At 38.9% G+C, this 17780-nt stretch overlaps 1 protein-coding gene across 2 annotated transcripts in view; it reads right to left on the reverse strand.

Moving 5' to 3' along the window:
- Positions 1 to 17780, reverse strand: part of PRKDC (protein kinase, DNA-activated, catalytic subunit) — a 219433-nt gene that overhangs the window by 127523 nt on the left and 74130 nt on the right. For both annotated transcript variants that reach the window (XM_058698565.1, XM_058698566.1), the window contains 8 exons: positions 16126 to 16380; positions 11947 to 12170; positions 11022 to 11233; positions 10465 to 10597; positions 9872 to 10027; positions 8824 to 9027; positions 1170 to 1355; positions 696 to 794 (listed from right to left, as the gene is read on the reverse strand). In XM_058698565.1, coding sequence (XP_058554548.1) covers positions 696 to 794; positions 1170 to 1355; positions 8824 to 9027; positions 9872 to 10027; positions 10465 to 10597; positions 11022 to 11233; positions 11947 to 12170; positions 16126 to 16380 — 1469 coding nt within the window. The remainder of the gene's footprint in view (positions 1 to 695; positions 795 to 1169; positions 1356 to 8823; positions 9028 to 9871; positions 10028 to 10464; positions 10598 to 11021; positions 11234 to 11946; positions 12171 to 16125; positions 16381 to 17780) is intronic.

Genomic DNA, 17780 nt, shown 5'->3' on the forward strand with positions numbered 1-17780 from the left:
ACTAATTCAGAACTTCATAATAAAAGTAAAAGAAACTAGAAGAAACTAGATGCTGTTTTCTATCTCCCTTGTGTGGAAAGTAAGTTCTCAGACTCTCATATTGAGAAATGAGAAATTTGATTAATCATGAAACAGAAAATTCCAAAGAAACATCTTCATGACCTAGTAAAAAGATGGCTTTCATTAAGGCCACATTTTATTAGAGCATAAAATCTATTATAGGACTTCAAAATTATAATATTAAGTTTTTGACTCTAAAAATTACCAAGATATATTTATTAATAGAAAAATAATTGAGTAATAGTTTAAATTCTGTCATTTGCTAATACAGCAATTCTCAAAAAAGCCAATTTAAATCATACATATGCAAAGATAAATGTTAATTTTTCTAAGTATGGTAAGCTCATTGTGATTATATTTATCTTTTAGAGACATACAAAAGTATGCACAGATCAGATAAAATGGTATCAGGGGTTTCCTTCAAGGATGGGAGTGACTGCATAGTTGAAGACAGATGGCTATAGACAGACGGCTATTGAGGCTGAATGACCGGTATGTAGGGGTTATTCTCTGCTTTTGAGTATGTTTGAAATTTGCCATAATAAAAAACAGAAAATATCACAGATATGCAAAAATATAAAATGGGAAAATAATGGAGAATGTAATCTAAAAGAAAAATCTTTTTCACCACTTACCTTTAAATGTAAACCCAACTTTGAATCACCAAGTAGACTAGCATATGTTGTAAAAACTTCAGGGAATGCACTGTGATTTGTATTAAAAGATGAATCAATCTAAAGGAGGGTAAATAAAAACATGATACATTTCTATATTATGCCTCTAATTTCTTTTAACACGTTTTCCAAGTTTTTTAACTTCAGAAATAACCTATAAATTTGTTCTTGGGCTTCAATAATATTTTAACAATTCTTATCCTGAAATATTTTGAATCTATCTGGCAAGATGACATATGCAAAAACACTGAAAAGATAACGTATAAGATAAAGTATCAGAAAGGGAAAAAGTATAAAATGTAATCAGCAACTATCCAATAAAAATACTTTTTATTTATCAAACCAATGAGCTCTTAAGAAACCTCCATCAAATTTTTAAAGATACAACTTAGAGATTCCAAAACAACTGCATTTTTAATAGGTTTCTCAAGATACCTGCAAAATTTTTGCCAGTAAGGTCAGCACTGCCGTTTTACTTTCAGGAGCAGAATCTTTGGCCCACCACGAGTCCCACTTCTTCCAGTTATGCAGAATTGTACTCGCAAGTTTCAGTCCTTGGTGTCTCTGGCTGGCTCGATCCCTGAAGCTCTGATCTAACATACCATTCAAAATGGCGCTCACCTGAAACAAACGCATGGTGCTTGAAGAAAAATCCTCAACATCAAGACTGGCAGGTATAGAACAAAATTTACTTTCGGTTCAAAGCTATTCTTGGGAAATAAAGATACTATTCCTATAACAGCTGTTTATTTCACAACTCCTCAGATTTGAGAAGAGCAACTTAACATGTAAATTTTCCCACAAAAGCATCAGGTGGTCTCCTTTATGAAATCATGCTCATCCTGTCTCTTGTTTTCTTAGCTGGGGGCATTCTCGATGAGAGGAAGAATTAGTGCCCTTCTGTTGCATACACACATGCACAGAAGCATACACAACAGGCTTGCACGCACACATTTCCTGTCCCACCACCTTTCCAATAGTGACATCCTAATTTTGGTTAGATTACTATTCAATATTCTTATCATTAAGACAATGTAAACATTTTGCACAACATTTTGATCTCCCTGAAGTTAATATTTCCCTGCTTTCTTTCCTGTTTTCAATGTGCCTATCATTATTTGTCATCAAATTCTCCCAAATTAATGAAACCTCCTCAAGACATCTACACACAACAAGAAGTCTATCAGCTCCATCTCAGTGGCAGCACAGCTCCCACTCTGGAATGTCTAAGGTCACTGTTCTTTGGGTGTCACCTCAGCATCCTCCAGGAGACTGGTCCCCTTCTCTGTGTTTGAGCTAACTTCCCAGATCCAACATCTTCCTCTTTCTTGACTGACTGATGAGAGTGCAGGGGAGAGAAGATTCCTTTGAGATCTGGCACATCTGAAACATCTGCATTCAACTCTCACATATGACTGATGGTTTGGCCAGATTCCAGGCCAGAACTCCAGGTTGGAATCTTCTTCGCTGAGTTGTGAAAGAAATTTGGCTTACAGTCTTCCAGTGTCCTCTTTGCATTTGGAAAGACAAAGAGCATCTGATCTCTTGATCCCTTTAAATGTAATCAGGTTGTCTCCTGCAGAAACTTTTTAGAATTTTTTCTCGTGGTGAACCCCTGGGTTCTGAATTTTCAAGAAATTTACTCCATGTGGAGCTGCTTTCATACGCTGTGTTGGATATTCAATGGCCCTTTCCCATCTGGAGACTCAAGGCCTTCAATGTGGGCACTTTCTCCTGAGCTGTGTTATGCATAAAGGCCTTTCCTTGGGCCTGTCTTCCCTCTGGGGTGGAGGTCCTGGTGTTACACCTTATCAATGGATCCCAACATTCTCTCTACTATTTTCTGTTTTGCCTTTTTACTTTATTCTCTCTGAGAGTTCCTAAATTTTATCTTCCAAACCCATTTCATTTTTAATTTCTGATGCCTATGCTTAATTCCCAAAAGTTTTTTTTTTTTTTAATTTTTTTTTTCAATGTTTTTAATTTATTTTTGGGACAGAGAGAGACAGAGCATGAATGGGGGAGGGGCAGAGAGAGAGAGGGAGACACAGAATCGGAAACAGGCTCCAGGCTCTGAGCCATCAGCCCAGAGCCTGAAGCGGGGCTCGAACTCACGGACCGCGAGATCGTGACCTGGCTGAAGTCGGATGCCCAACCGACTGCGCCACCCAGGCGCCCCACCAAAAGTTTTTTTTTGTATGGTGTTCTTTTCAGTACCAATTCTTATTTTGTCAATGCACTGTCTCCTTTCATCTTTCGGAGGTTCTTTTCTCTTTACATTTCTATCTCACTGAATAGTCTCTGTGTCAAGTGGCTTTTTAGTTGCCTCTCCCTTTTAAAATCCATTTCCTCAAAGGCTGGTGCTCCTTGGCTGTTGACACATATTGAGGAACTGACTACAGGTACTGTGCAGTGGGCAGGGTTCACTGGCAGTAAAGATCTCTGTAGGTTGATCTGGCTGGGCAATGATGATACTTAATCTTTATTTTCTCTTAGGCTTGTCAAAATATTCTGATACCCTGCCTGAAGGTATATACCTAATTGACCATATTCTGGGAGCCAAACTGGGGGGAAAGAGCTAATAGCCTCAAAATTCAGACTTCAAGGAGGTTTTCAGTCAACTTCCTTGTTTCAAGAAGGTATTCCTACACCAAAGATATACAAAGCATCATAAGAGACCACTATGAACAATCACCAACAAATGGGACAACCTAGAAGAAATGGATACCCTAGAAACATACAACTTTCCAGGATTGAATCATGGGAAGATAATCTGAACAAACCAATTAATAGTAAGGAGGTAGGATTAATAATCAAAAACCTCCCAACAAACAAATGTCTAGAGCAGAATGGCTTTACTGGTATATTCTACCAAACATTTAAGGAGGAACTAACACCAATCCTTCTCGAACTCTTCTAAAAAAGCTAGAAGATAAGACAACACTTCCATACTTATTCTTTGAGGCCAGCATGACCCTGGTACCAAAACCAGATAAGGAAACTACAAGAAAAGAAAATTACAGGAAAGTATCCCTGATGAACATAGATGTAAAATTCCTTAACAAAATATCAGCAAATCAAATTCAACGATACTTTAAAAGGATCATATACAGGGGCGCCTGGGTGGCGCAGTCGGTTAAGCGTCCGACTTCAGCCAGGTCACGATCTCGCGGTCCGTGAGTTCGAGCCCCGCGTCAGGCTCTGGGCTGATGGCTCGGAGCCTGGAGCCTGTTTCCGATTCTGTGTCTCCCTCTCTCTCTGCCCCTCCCCCGTTCATGCTCTGTCTCTCTCTGTCCCAAAAATAAATAAAAAACGTTGAAAAAAAAAATTAAAAAAAATAAAAAATAAAAAATAAAAGGATCATATACCATGATCAAGCAGGGTTTATTTCAGGGATGCCAGGATGTTCAACATCCACAAATCAATTGGTGTGATAAGCTACATTAACAAAATAAAGAATGAAAAGCATATACTCATCTTAATAGATGCAGAAAAAACATTTGATAAAATTCAACAACTACTCATGATTAAAACTCAACAAATTGGGGGCACCTGGGTGGCTCAGTCAGTTAAGGGTCTGATTTCAGCTCAGGTCATGATCTCATGGCTTGTGAGTTCAAGCCCCGTGTCGGGGTCTATGCTGACGGCTCAGAGCCTGGAGCCTGCTTCGGATTCTGTGTCTCCCCCTCTCTCTGTCCCTCCCCAGCTCATGTGCGCTCTCTCTCTCTCTCTCTCTCTCTCAAAAATAAATAAAAACACTAAAAAAAATTTTTTAAAAACTCAACAAATTGGGTACAGAGAGAACATGCTTCAACATAATAAAGACCATATATGACAAATGTACAGCTGACATCATACTCAATAGTGAAAAACTGAAGAGCTTTTTCCCTACAATCAGGAACAAGAAAAGATGTCTACTCTCACTTTTATTCACCACAGTACTGGAAGTCCTACCCACAGCTATCAGACAAGAAAATGGAATAAAAGGCATCAAAAACAGAAAGGAAGTAGTAATACTATGTCTATTTGCAGATGGCATGATACTATATATAGGAAACCCTAAAGACTCCACCAACAAACCTGTTAAAACTACTCAACAAATTCAGTAGAGTTATAGGATACAAAACCAATATACAAAAATCTGCTGTGTTTCTATACACTAATAACCAACTATCAGAAAGTGAAATTTAGAAAACAATCCCATTTACAATTGCATCACAAAGAATAAAATACCTTGGGGTGCCTGGGTGGCTCAGTCCGTTAAGAGTCTGACTCTTGATTTCAGCTCACGTCACGATCTCATGGTTTGCAAGATCGAGCCCCATGTTGGGCTCTGCACTGACAATGCAAAGCCTGCTTGGGATTCTCTCTCCCCCTCTCTGTCTTCCCCTCTCCCACCTGCAGATGCACACATGTGCTCTGTCTCTCAAAAATGAATATATAAGCATTTACTAAAACAATAAAATACCTAGGAATAAATTTAACCAAGGAGGTTGAAAACCTATATGATGAAAACTAGAACACATTGATTAAAAAAAACTGAAGATACAAATAAATGGAAGGATATTCATGCTCATGGAATAAAATAATATTGATAAAATGTTGATGCCATTCAAAGCAATCTACAGACTCAATACAACCCCTATCAAAATTCCAATGGCATTTTTCACAAAAATAAAACAATCCTAAAATTTGTATGGAAGCACAAAAGACCCTGAATAACCAAAGCAATCTTGAGAAAAAACAACAATGCTGGAGGCATTATGCTGTAATCAAAACAGTATAGTATTGGCATAAAAACATAGGTCAATGGAACAGAATAGAGAGGCCAGAAACGAACATGTGCAAGGAGCCATACGATGATGACGGACAAAGGAGCTAAGAAGATACAATGGAAAAAGGATACTCTCTTCAATAAATGGTGATGGGAAAGCTAAACAGCAACATGTAAAAGAATGAAACTTGCCACATATTTTACACCATACATAAAAATCAAGACAAAATGTGTTAAAGACGTGGACTTAAGATATGAAGCCATAAAATTCCTGGAAGAAAATTTAGGGCATAAGCTATTTGACTTTGGTCTTGGCAATGGTTTTTTTTGGATCTGACATGAAAAGCAAAGGCAACAATAGCAAAAATAAGCAAGTGGAACTACATTCAAACTATAAAGCTTCTGCACACAAAAGAAATCATCAACAAAATGAAAAGGCAAGCTATAAAATGGGAGGAAATATCTGTAAATCATGTATCTGATAAGGGTTAATATCCAAAATACATGAAGGATTCCTACAACTAAACAGCAAAAAATTAAACAATCTGATTTAAAAATGGGCAGAGGAACTGAATTAGACATTTCTCCAAAGAAGACAGATAGTCAAAAGGTATATGAAAAGGTGCTCAGCATCAAAATCACCAGGAAAATGTAAATGAAATATCATCTCATCCCTGTAAGAACAGCTAGCATCAAAAAGACAAAAGTGTTGGCGAGGATATGAAGAAAAACTCTTGTGCACTGTTGTTGGGAATGCAAACTGGTGCAGCTGCTATGGAATACAGTGTGACAGTCCCTCCAAAAATTAAAAATAGAAGTATGATTTGATCCAGCAATTCTACTTCTGGGTATACATCTGAAGAAAAGGAAACCACAACCTAGAAAACATATCTGCACCCCCATGTTCAGTGCAGCATTATGTACAATAGCCAAAGACATGGACACAATCTAAGTGTCCATCAACAGATGAATAAAGAAGATGTGGCATATACATATACAATGGAATATTATTCAGCCACTAAAAAAAAGAAAATTCTGCCAATTGTCACAACATGGGGTGGACCCTGATGACATTACGCTAAGTGAAATAGGTCCTACAGAGAAAGATAAAAAAAAAAAAAAGATTAAAAAAAAGATAGAAAAAAAAAGATATCACTTATACGTGGAATCTACAAAATAGAACTCACAGATACACAGAACAGACTGGTGTTTTTCAGAAAAGAAGATTAATAAATTTAATTGTAATAAATTAAATACTTTTGTAGAGAACAAACACTCCAAGTAAGATTGAAAGATTAATGGCCAGTAGGAAAAAGGACTTTTGCGAAAAGGTCTACTATCCTTAATATACAAAAACCCCTTAAAAACTAGTAAGAAGGTTCACCCCAACAGAAAAATGAGCAAAATACAAAACATCACCACACACCAGAAACATTTTGGTTGTTCAAAAATACTAGTGGGAGGGGCACCTGGGTGGCTCAGTCAGTTAAGTGTCCAACTTTGGCTCAAGTCATGATATTGCAGTTCATGAGTTCAAGCCCCACATTGGGCTCTCCACTGCCAGCAAGGAGCCTGCTTCGGATCCTCTGTCTCCCTCTCCCTCTGCCCCTCCCTGTTTGTCCTTTCTCTCTCTTTCAAAAATAAGTGAATGTTAAAAAAAAAAAAAATACTAGTGGGAGACAAAGGTCAAAAGAGTTCGAGAACTGACATTAAACTTGAGAGATTAAAATACAAAACAGAGTTTTCACTTGTGGAATAATAAAATGTTTTTCGTATGGTGCCAAGTATTTCAAACTTTACCTCATTACTCTAATACTGGTGTTATATACAGAACATGACTCTACTCTTAATTACAGGTCTTTCCCCAATAAACAACAAAAAAGACATCCTCCACTCAGCTCTGCCTAGGGTGCCCCAGCACAGAGATACCTATCCCTTGTAGAAATCTGGCTGCCCCGAGTGTCCTCAAGTGGGGAAGGATCAATCCCCTGAGGACAAGGCAAGGCCAGGTAACCTGGCAGGGGGGCAGGGGACAGCTACATTTCACACAGTCCTCCCCTCTTTGGTCTCTCCTTCACATCCTGCTCTTGGTACTCTGGAGGCCTGGGACTCTATTGCCAGACCCAAGAAAGCCCAGGCTCTACAGCACAGATCAGCTGTCTGTCTCCCCACTGCTATGTCATACTGCAGCTTTCTTAGATCCCAAAATCTGTTACGACTTGCCCTTTTGCTAGAAATAGCTTCCAAAGTGCTGTCTCTCTTCTCTTTTCTCCTTTAATCTGTGTCTTTTAAGACTGTGTTTAAAAAAAAAAAAAACCACAAACCCATTTCTGTCACTTTAGAGGGAGCTGAGGAGGAAGTGGAGATAAATGTGTATGGCTTTTATACATCACCTTCACCAGAAGCCTCAATAGCTTCGGAGATCAAAATGTTCTACTTATTAAAAGTTCATTTCTAACTTTAAAAAACATAAATACCTAGTACAATCTGACACAAAGTACTCTCCTACAACAGACAAACACTGTTTGGAATAAAAGCTTAATTCAATAGGAAATTATGTACTCTCCCTTAAAATGGCCATTCCCAATAGTTCCCAGTTCCTGACTGTCTACAGACTGGGTTAAATTTAAAAATTTTACAAGTTTAACAAACCAAAGTCAACATATACTAAACACTGAGCTCCAAGGTTCAATGTGAGGGGGCCTAGTGGACTACAGTAGGATCTCACAGGAAACGATGGCTCTCTGTGCCAACCTGTGAAAGGACCATAACTATAGAAAGGAGACAATGTACAGGACCAACTGGCGGCTGGTGCAAACACAAAGGCGGGCTCAGGCCTCACGACGGGCTTAGGAGCTCCAACGCCATTTCTTCACAAAAGTCAACATCCTACATAGCTGTGCCTTGTAATATTAGGCCTAGAAATTCTGGGGGAATGAGAGATTAGAAAAAATAATCCACATTTCCACATCCATTTAACATTATTAACTGTTCATAAAAGCTGTGTTTTCTTCCCTTTGATTTTGTTTTCAAACACTGGCAAAAGTTTTAAACCTTCCAGGAAGAGATCCTGTTTTGTTCTAATGACATTTTTCAAGAACATGGCAATCTTTTTATAAGCATTATATAAGAAAATATATTTCATTTAAATAAAAATTCCACAAACAACTCACAAGTGCAGGTAGTGTAGTACAGGAGCATGTCTTTAGCTAACACCACAAGGGTCTCTGGACCAATGTGTGGAGTTTGATGGTAATTCTTGCTACAAGAAAAAATAGTAAAAGTAATAAAAATAAAAAATAAAAATTTCATTACCATTTTGGGATTATCCACAGACGATTTCAGGAGTTCCAATACTGCAAGATCTAGATTTTTCAACAATTCAGTGTTGACTGTCTCTGAGAACAAGCTATAAAAATACTCTCCGTGACAGAAGCTGGCCATGTTTCTCTGGGACGCTCCTGAGGGTGGCAGAGACAACACTGCTGTATCCAGGAGAAGATTCACAAGGTGCTCGCACTGTGAAGAAGCAAGGAAAGGTACGATGATAAGAGTATGTATCTTACCTGCTTTAGAAAGACTCCTGGGAAGCTGCTAACTTTGAGAGTGGAAAATCACACAGTAAGGTCTAAAGAGAACCTCGTATTTGAAGGTCTAGGTTCAAGTCTGAATTATACGCATTTCAATGACCTTGTACTTTCTAGGTTTCATTTTGGGAAAGAAATCTTCCCTGACTCATGTTTCCCCCAAATTCCCAGAGAATCTTGTTGTTTCTTTGAGGAGACAGGATAGTAAGAGTACTTTTAGACGATTTAAATACGTAACTTGTTGACATTAAGTGAACAAAGGGGCAAAGAAGAGCTTTCTGCTACAGGAGAAGGGAGGACAGATTGGAAGGAATGAACACATAGGACTGGTGAACAGATCTCAGCTACAGCAGAGACTGTTTAAGGCCAGCCCTATATGGTTCAAAAAGCCATGAAGGTATCTTTCTGTGGTGCCTCTGGAATTATCCTCCAGGGGTGCTCCCAAATCAGCCATCTGAGATCACTAAGGACAGGGGAAGAGGAAGCCACTGTGTTAACAGTCCAGCTTTATAGACACAAAATGTTCTCTGCCCTCGAAAGTCTTTTTGGAAACAAAGTGGGATAGACAAAACCCCAGTTTAAGAAGAATCTTATCCTATTTCTTTTATCTAAAAAACCTTTTAGAAAGTAAGTCAGACCATGTAAATCTATTAAAGTACTTATGGAGCTAAGAACTTAACTAAATTCCAACTAAATTCCTGTTTTTAGAAACATGTTACGAATGAGCTATATATTTCCATCAGCAGGATAGCACAGCATGCAGCTGCTGTTCCTACCTGTACTCCAAAAGCAAAGGCCAACTCCAGAAGTCCGCTGGCTAGTCGCTTACAACTGGGGTCTAGTGAAGGAAGGCACTGTCGTTCGTCCCCAGGTGCAATGCTTTTATAAACCAGGGAAAGAAGTTTTGTGCCAACAGAATACTGATCTGCAGACTAAAATAAAGTCAATACTAAAACATCCAGCAGTAAGATATTTTATAAAAACACACAATTTCATACCTTTCATTAATTAAAAATATCCATGGTCATTAACAGTGACAACTACCTTCTAATTGTCAGGAAAATTTTCACTCAACTTTGCTTTGCATGTTATATTTTTTCATTTATATTGCCTAGCCACAGGGCACAATAGCAGTCTCCAAAGTTCTTCAGAAGGCTGTGGGAAATATACATGTCCTTATTTTCATTTTACACTTATAAATTTGTATATCTGTACTCTAAGTCAGCACGTCTGGAACAAGTCATTATGTAATTCCCATTTCAGCATATCCCATGCATACAGGATGTGTGAAACACACATATATACAAGGAAATGGACTGCTTATGTTAATCAACTAAGAGAAACGTAAAAACACATTGGTTCTGTTTACCTGAAATGGTAAGACAACATGCAAAAAACCAGCTCTGTGAAGTTGTTTACAAGCTGACACAACAGAAGCCAGCTTGGCCCTATCCACAGAAGCATCAGGGCCATATAGGTCAACGGCACAAAGCTCCTCAATGCTGCCATGTGAGAAAAACAAAAAGAAACTAGATGAGTGCTAGCTCACCAAATTAGCAGGATACACCAAAAAACCGTGTGTGTTCTGTTATAAATGTGTTAACTGCCTGACACTCAAATTCATTACGTGACCTGGGAAAGCAAACACAGGTTACCACTGAACAAGGGGCCCAGGCACTAATCCAGCCATGGAAATCAACATGGGGCTGAGCCACACCTGAGACTTGCTTACCATAAGGTGCAGGGGAGGCATTTGTTAAATAGATGATTTTCAAACAACTAATGAGATTCTCTGCGTCAAACACCCCACTGATGAGATCCTTTACTTTAGGAAATGGGACTACAGCAGCCACACGTGTGGCTGCCAGAATACGCTGCAACCTTCAAGTGCACAACACTGATCCCAAGCACGATCTGAATGCCCACCTCTGTGCTGTTAGTTCTTCCTTGAGGTGCATCTCCAGGATGTCTTTGTACGGGGACTTCTTTAGTGCTTTCATCAGGTCCACACAAACATCAGGAAGACGATTCATAACTAGGACATCACCGATATTGAAACCTATGCTTGAGGGCTCACATAGGGTTTTCACCAAGAGTTTCATAAGGTTTGTGTTATTACATAAATCCTTCTCAAGGAGCTGCAAAAGATGATTTGAATAAAAACACATCCATGAGCCAGCATTTAGATTTTCAGTAGTGTAAGGTCCATGAAGCTGGGGATTTTTGCCTAGCTGAAGCAGGGGTTGGCGAACTTGCTCTGTAAAGGGTCAGACAATAAATATTTTAGGATTTGTGGACCCAATGGTCTCCACCGCAACTACTTAATGAACTGCCATTATAATATGAAAGCAGCCATGGACAATACATGGACAAATGGACTCGGATGTGTTCCAATAAAACCTTCCTTACAAAAGCAGGCAGCAAGTGGGAAGTGGGCTGTGGACCATAGTTCTATGGCTCCTGGTTTAGGGCAATGCTGTACCTGCAGACAGCCTTGCATACAGTAGGCACTCAGTATGTATTAACTGGATGGACTGACTGGACTTTGTTTATATAATAAGCTTCACAGATACATTTACAAATATTTGCTAATGTACATTTCCTAAGGCAAATGTTTGATCGACCATAGCATAAAATGCAATAGCCAATAGAACATTTAGAGAAACTATTTTGTACTTTATTCACACAGTAAGATAAAAACGCTGCATTTTATTACTTTCAAGAACACATAACTCCTACAGCAATGGGAACTTCTAAGGAAGCCAAAACCACTCTTAATAGGTACCGGAAAGTATTCTTCCAGTGCCAGGTGCTGACCTCAAACTAAAAGAGCAGCAGCCAGTGACCCTACCTTCCAGCCTTCTGGGGAGATGCTGAGCAGTGTTGTGGTGAATTCCATAATCCGGACCACAATTGTGCATTTGCTGTAATTGTATCTTTCTCCCTCTTGGGGGCTGGGTCTGTGACCTACTGCCCCAGTGCCAAAGCACTTTTCTGCTGCCATAATATCATGCATAGCAATGCTTTCTAAAAAGAAAGTCACAGCTTTCCAAAGCGAAGACTGTGTTTCAGTACCTAGAAATAAAAATTACACTCAAATATTAACATATGCTTCCTTCCAAATCCACTAAAATTAACGTAAAATTCCTTCTTTAAGTATAGGCATGATACACATTTAGTCAAAATTCAAACTTACAAAGCTTTTAGAAGATTATGACAATTGCTATCAAATGTTTAAAAAGCTCATATGCTTTGATCCAGCATCAAAATTTTATCCTAATGAAATAATGGCAGAATTATAAAGATGTGCTTGTAAGGATTTTCATTTTAGCAGCTTTTAATAATGAGACAACAGAAACAACCTAAATATCCTTCAAAGGGGCAAGAGAGACAAATCATGGCAGTGGTCTTTTTATGGAAACAACTGCATGAACTCCCAAATGGACTTTTTCATAAAAGTCGCTGTTCTGAAAACACAAAGGTGCTGGCTCTCCTCTCCCATCTCCACTCCTTTCATGATCACCCCAGTCTTGCTTACAGGAAGGAAGATAAAACACCCTTCTCCTCTCCTCAGTCCCACTGTAGTTTTTATACCAGGTGTAAAAACCTCCCAAACAGAGGGACAATTTTAAAAAGTGGTGTACATGTTGAAAGAGAGAGCAAAGACAAGGACGAGTAAGAAATCCTTTTATAAGTCTAAGGGTTTCCAATTGTTTGTTTTCATAAAATTTTAATTCATCAAATTGCCAACTTGACAGATCATTAAAAATAATTCTGGGGGCGCCTGGGTGGCTCAGTCGGTTGAGCGGCCGACTTCGGCTCAGGTCATGATTTCACGGTCAGTGAGTTTGAGCCCCGTGTCGGGCTCTGTGCTGACAACTCAGAGCCTGGAGCCTGTTTCAGATTCTGTGTCTCCCTCCCTCTGACCCTCCCCCGTTCATGCTCTCTCTCTGTCTCAAAAATAAACGTTAAAAAAAATTAAAAAAAAAAAAAAAAATAATTCTGATGATAGGTCACTATCTATTCAAAAGAACTGAGAGAAAATATACTAAGAATTTCATTCTCAAACACCAAATATCCTTAAATTCAACGAACAATGTGCTGTATGACACATTCTAATTAACAGGTATGTTAAATGTGAAAAAAAAATGAACATTTTAGCATTATTCAAATATGGCACTCATTTAGGTAAGTTTTTCTTAGTAAAACCTATACAAAACAAAAACAAAATTCTAACCATATAATTTTACTTCTTATATATAATAATTATTTATCAAAATATTATATTTATATTGTTATGGTGGTAATACACAAAATGTGCCCTAATAACAAAGGCCACGATAACCCAACACAGAAGAAACTTGTAACAGGTAGACCGTTTTGTTGCAAAGACGTAGAGTTATAAGTAAATAAAAACATAAGCATAATAACATGATACTTAGGATAAAAAATGTGAAGGGTATGGAACAGTAATAATAATTCAGGAGCTTTGCAAAATTGCCATAAAAAACTATTTTAAAGCAATTAAATAAAAATAAAGATGTTAAACAAAAAATCTCTACAGTAGTTAGCCTCCACTGAATACATTTTTAAAGTAATGTTAACAATTTTATGTTAAATGCCCACATTTACGACACACACCAGAAATTAATTTTTTCAATTACTTAAAGCAAAGAGGATGTTTTTTGGTCAAGTTTGAAAGAAGGTGTGTTGTTTTTAATGTCTCCCACTCCTCACAAGGTAAATAAATAAAACAGTTTGAAGACTGCTTAATTGTGACACATTTGCATTATTTAGTATTACACAGTCATTTAAATTAGTTCAAGGTATATATACTGCCATAAAAAGACATCCAGTATGTTAACTTTCTGTTTAAAAGTTAAGTTTCAGGGCACCTGGGTGGCTCAGTCGGTTGAGCGTCCAACTTCAGCTCGGGTCATAATCTCACAGCAAGTGAGTTCGAGCCCTGCATCAGGCTCAAACCTGGGGCCTGCTTCAGATTCTGGGTCTCCCTGTCTCTCTCCCCCTAACCCACTCACATTCTGTCTCTGTCTCTCTCAAAAATAAATAAACATTAAAAAAAACTTTTTTTAAAGTTAAGTTTCATTTTAAAAATCAAATTATAGCAAAGCATGCATATGACCCATTATGTTAAAAAATAAAAAAATTTTTAAATATATATATTATACGCACAGAAAAAGTTTTAAAAAGTAGACACTAAACTGTCTTAGTGTCTGTCACTAGGGAATGCAATTAGGTTTTACATATTTCCTATACTTTTTTTTGTTTTCTTAAATTTTCAAAATGATATACGAGATCTCTTAAAACAACAAATTTAGGGGGCGCCTGGGTGGCTCAGTCGGTTGAGCGTCCGACTTCGGCTCAGGTCATGATCTCACGGTCCGTGGGTTCGAGCCCCGCATCGGGCTCTGGGCTGATGGCTCAGAGCCTGGAGCCTGCTTCCGATTCTGTGTCTCCCTCTCTCTCTGACCCTCCCCCGTTCATGCTCTGTCTCTGTCTCAAAAGTAAAATAAACGTTAAAAAAAAAAATTAAAAAAAAAACAACAACAACAACAAATTTAAGGTACTATTTGCAACTGAATAGCTACTATTGCTATTTTTAAAGTTTCAGAACTTTTCTGACCTATCCCTCTGAGAATCCCATACTAGAATCATGCAGAATCCCATACTAGAGTCAGATCTTCTCAAAATGGTATAAAATCTGTTTTCCGGAACCCCAGTGTGTGTGCGTGCACACACATTACACACACCCCACCATGTTTGGTTCCAACTTTCTCAAGCTAAAAGAAAGACAACAAGACAACCTGGTTCTTTTTCCCAAATCCCCAAGACACCTCACCTCTGACAGAATTAAAGACAGACTGGTAGTTCCTTTAGCCAACCAGCACCACTACCAGAATGGATGCTCTGTCCACACTGAAAATCATTGAAATAACATATCATGTTCTGAGTGGCAAGCTGGATATTTAGCCCACGAGAGAGGATTTCGGTGGACACCCCGAACAGCCTGCTCAGAGAACCTCGAAGCCTAGAGCGTACTTGTCAGCTACAGTTGGCTCCAGATGCTGTATTCTCAGAGATGCACCTCCCAGGAACCACCCCCTGCTTTCCCAGGTCCCGTTTAGATCACGTAAAGGACGGAGGCTGCCATCTCCTTCTTCCCGGCACGGGCCAAGGAGCACACCAAACACTCCACCCTGCATACTATCCTTTGCAAACAACACTGTTATCATCATACTACAGTAAAAACACTAAGGAATAGGAAAATGCAAGAAAAATGAAGACATGCTACTCAGAAACATACGATCACAGAGCCTCATGTTAGGAGGAACTCTTTTATCAACATTTTTTAAATTTTTTTTTTAATGTTTTTATTTATTTTTGAGACAGACTGAGACAGAGCATGAGCAGGGAAGGGGTAGAGGGAGGGAGAGACACAGAATCGGAAGCAGGCTCCAGGCTCTGAGCTGTCAGCACAGAGCCTGATGTGGGGCTCGAACTCACAGACAGTGAGATCATGACCGGAGCTGAAGTCAGACGCTTAACCGACTGAACCACCCAGGCGCCCCGATAAACGCTTTTTTTTAAATATTTTATTTTTAAGTAATCTCTACACCCAAAAGGGGCTCGAACCTACAACCCCGGGACGAAGAGTCACATGCTCTGTTGACTGAGCCAGCCAGGTGCCCAGGAAGAACTCCTGTAATGTGCTAAAGCAAATGACAGCCTCAAAAGGCCACTTGGTAAAAGGGCCATCAAGAACCTGTTCAGGACACAAAAGAAGTACAGATGCCAGACAGGTGTCCACGGCCTCAGTCGTGTGCACCAGACTCTCGCCCTCACGTGAGCTTAAAGGATAACGCAGCGACTGAATAAACGCTCCTCTTATCGCCCTTGTTAACTACGATGCTGACAGGGGCATCTGTCTAGTCAAAGACCTCGCTGCACTTTTGCCCGGAATGGCTCCAGGCAGAACTGGACCGCAGCAACGTGCATAGGTGTTACCCACCCAGGACCTCGGGTGCCGCGAGGGTTTTCTTCTCAGTGAAGGTGTTGTAGCACTCCAGCGCCGCCAGAAGCATGTCCATCCACTGCAGGGCAGCTCGCAGGCTGAACGGCCCTTGCAGATGGAAGAGGGTGGGCTGAGCAAGGATGCCTGACGGCCGACCACAGCCTCCTCCACCCCCCTCAAACATGTTTATGAGAAAGGAAGGATCTTTGCTCTTGAGAATCTCTTTCAGCCACAAAGAAGGTGATTTGTTGCCTTAAGAAAGAAACAAGATTAAAACACACATACAAATGACTTTCACATGATTAAAATTAATCACTGTAATAAATAATAATAATAATAATAAACAATAATAAAGCTAGAATTAAGTAGGATATGTTAACAAAAAGAACCAGAGCAGAACCAGGCTGGCAATATCAGAGTATTTCAAATATAGTTTCCATAAAAGTCCCATATGAAGCATCTACCAGAGCAGTAACATTTCAGAATGATAAGGGATAATCTTTTTTTTTTAACCATAGTAATCATAACTTGGTTCACTGTAATTACTGCCAAGGTCTTTCCACCAAAGCCATTCTCTTCAGTTACTTTAAACATTATAAAAATGGCTGGATAGCATTTGCACAGCTATAAATGTCCTATCCTTTCCCTTGCCTTTTTTCTTAAAAACTATTGTCCCTTTTCTCAGGAGTAATTTAAAGAATAAACACAAAAAGAGCACTGCCACTCTCAAGTTCCTATCCTACTTCCTGGCTGTGTGGACCTTGCCTCTCTTGTGTCTCGGTTTTCTCATCTTAACAATATTTACCTTTGAGGTTCCTTCAAAGATTAATGAAGTAGTTAATATTTGAAAAAGTGCTTATAATATCACACAGTAAGGGCAGTTTTTGCTAAATAAAAGACTCAAATTATTTGTTTTAAAAGACATCTTTTCTTTCAGGTATCAATCATTTTCTAAACTGAAAATGAAAAAACATTAAATTTTATTTTGCATGCTCTGAAATCAGGGACTCTCAAAAGGTCAAATCATCCTGACTCTAATGAAGTTAAAGAAGAATGCAAAAGAATAAAGTATTTCTGATGTAGTAAGAAACAGTTTCCCTATTGTGTTAAAAAAAATACTTATTAGCTTTATAAGCAAAGATTCAATATCATGTTTTCAGGGTTTGTTTCAGACAGAAACATCAAACTTTCCATTATTTTCACTAAAAACTGACAAAGAAAATAAAACTAATAATGGGTAAAAATAATATTTCAGTTCTCTCTCACACGCTAGCTAAGAGTCATAGAAGAGAAAGTACAGGAAGGACAGAGAAAGACAGGCATAGAGAAAGGAGAGGACAAGGGAACACAGAGAACAGATGGGCCTGGGAAAGCATATTCCAACAGCTGGGAATTGTCCCAGATCCCTGCCACCTCAGTCTCCTCCTCAAATCTATAGCTGCTGTGACCCTGGCTTTCCATCCAACATGAACATCAGAAGTCAGAAGCCCCTGACACATGTCATAGGGACACGACTGCACACGTCATTACCTAGCACACCTAGTGACAGTGTACTCCTGTAGGGCACTAAAGAGTGGCTCAGCTGACTCTTGATTTTGTCTCAGATCATGCATGATCTGATGGTCATGGGATTGAGCCCCGCATCAGGCTCC

Source organism: Neofelis nebulosa, chromosome 14, assembly GCF_028018385.1.
Source record: "Neofelis nebulosa isolate mNeoNeb1 chromosome 14, mNeoNeb1.pri, whole genome shotgun sequence".
Taxonomy (NCBI): Eukaryota; Metazoa; Chordata; class Mammalia; order Carnivora; family Felidae; genus Neofelis; species Neofelis nebulosa.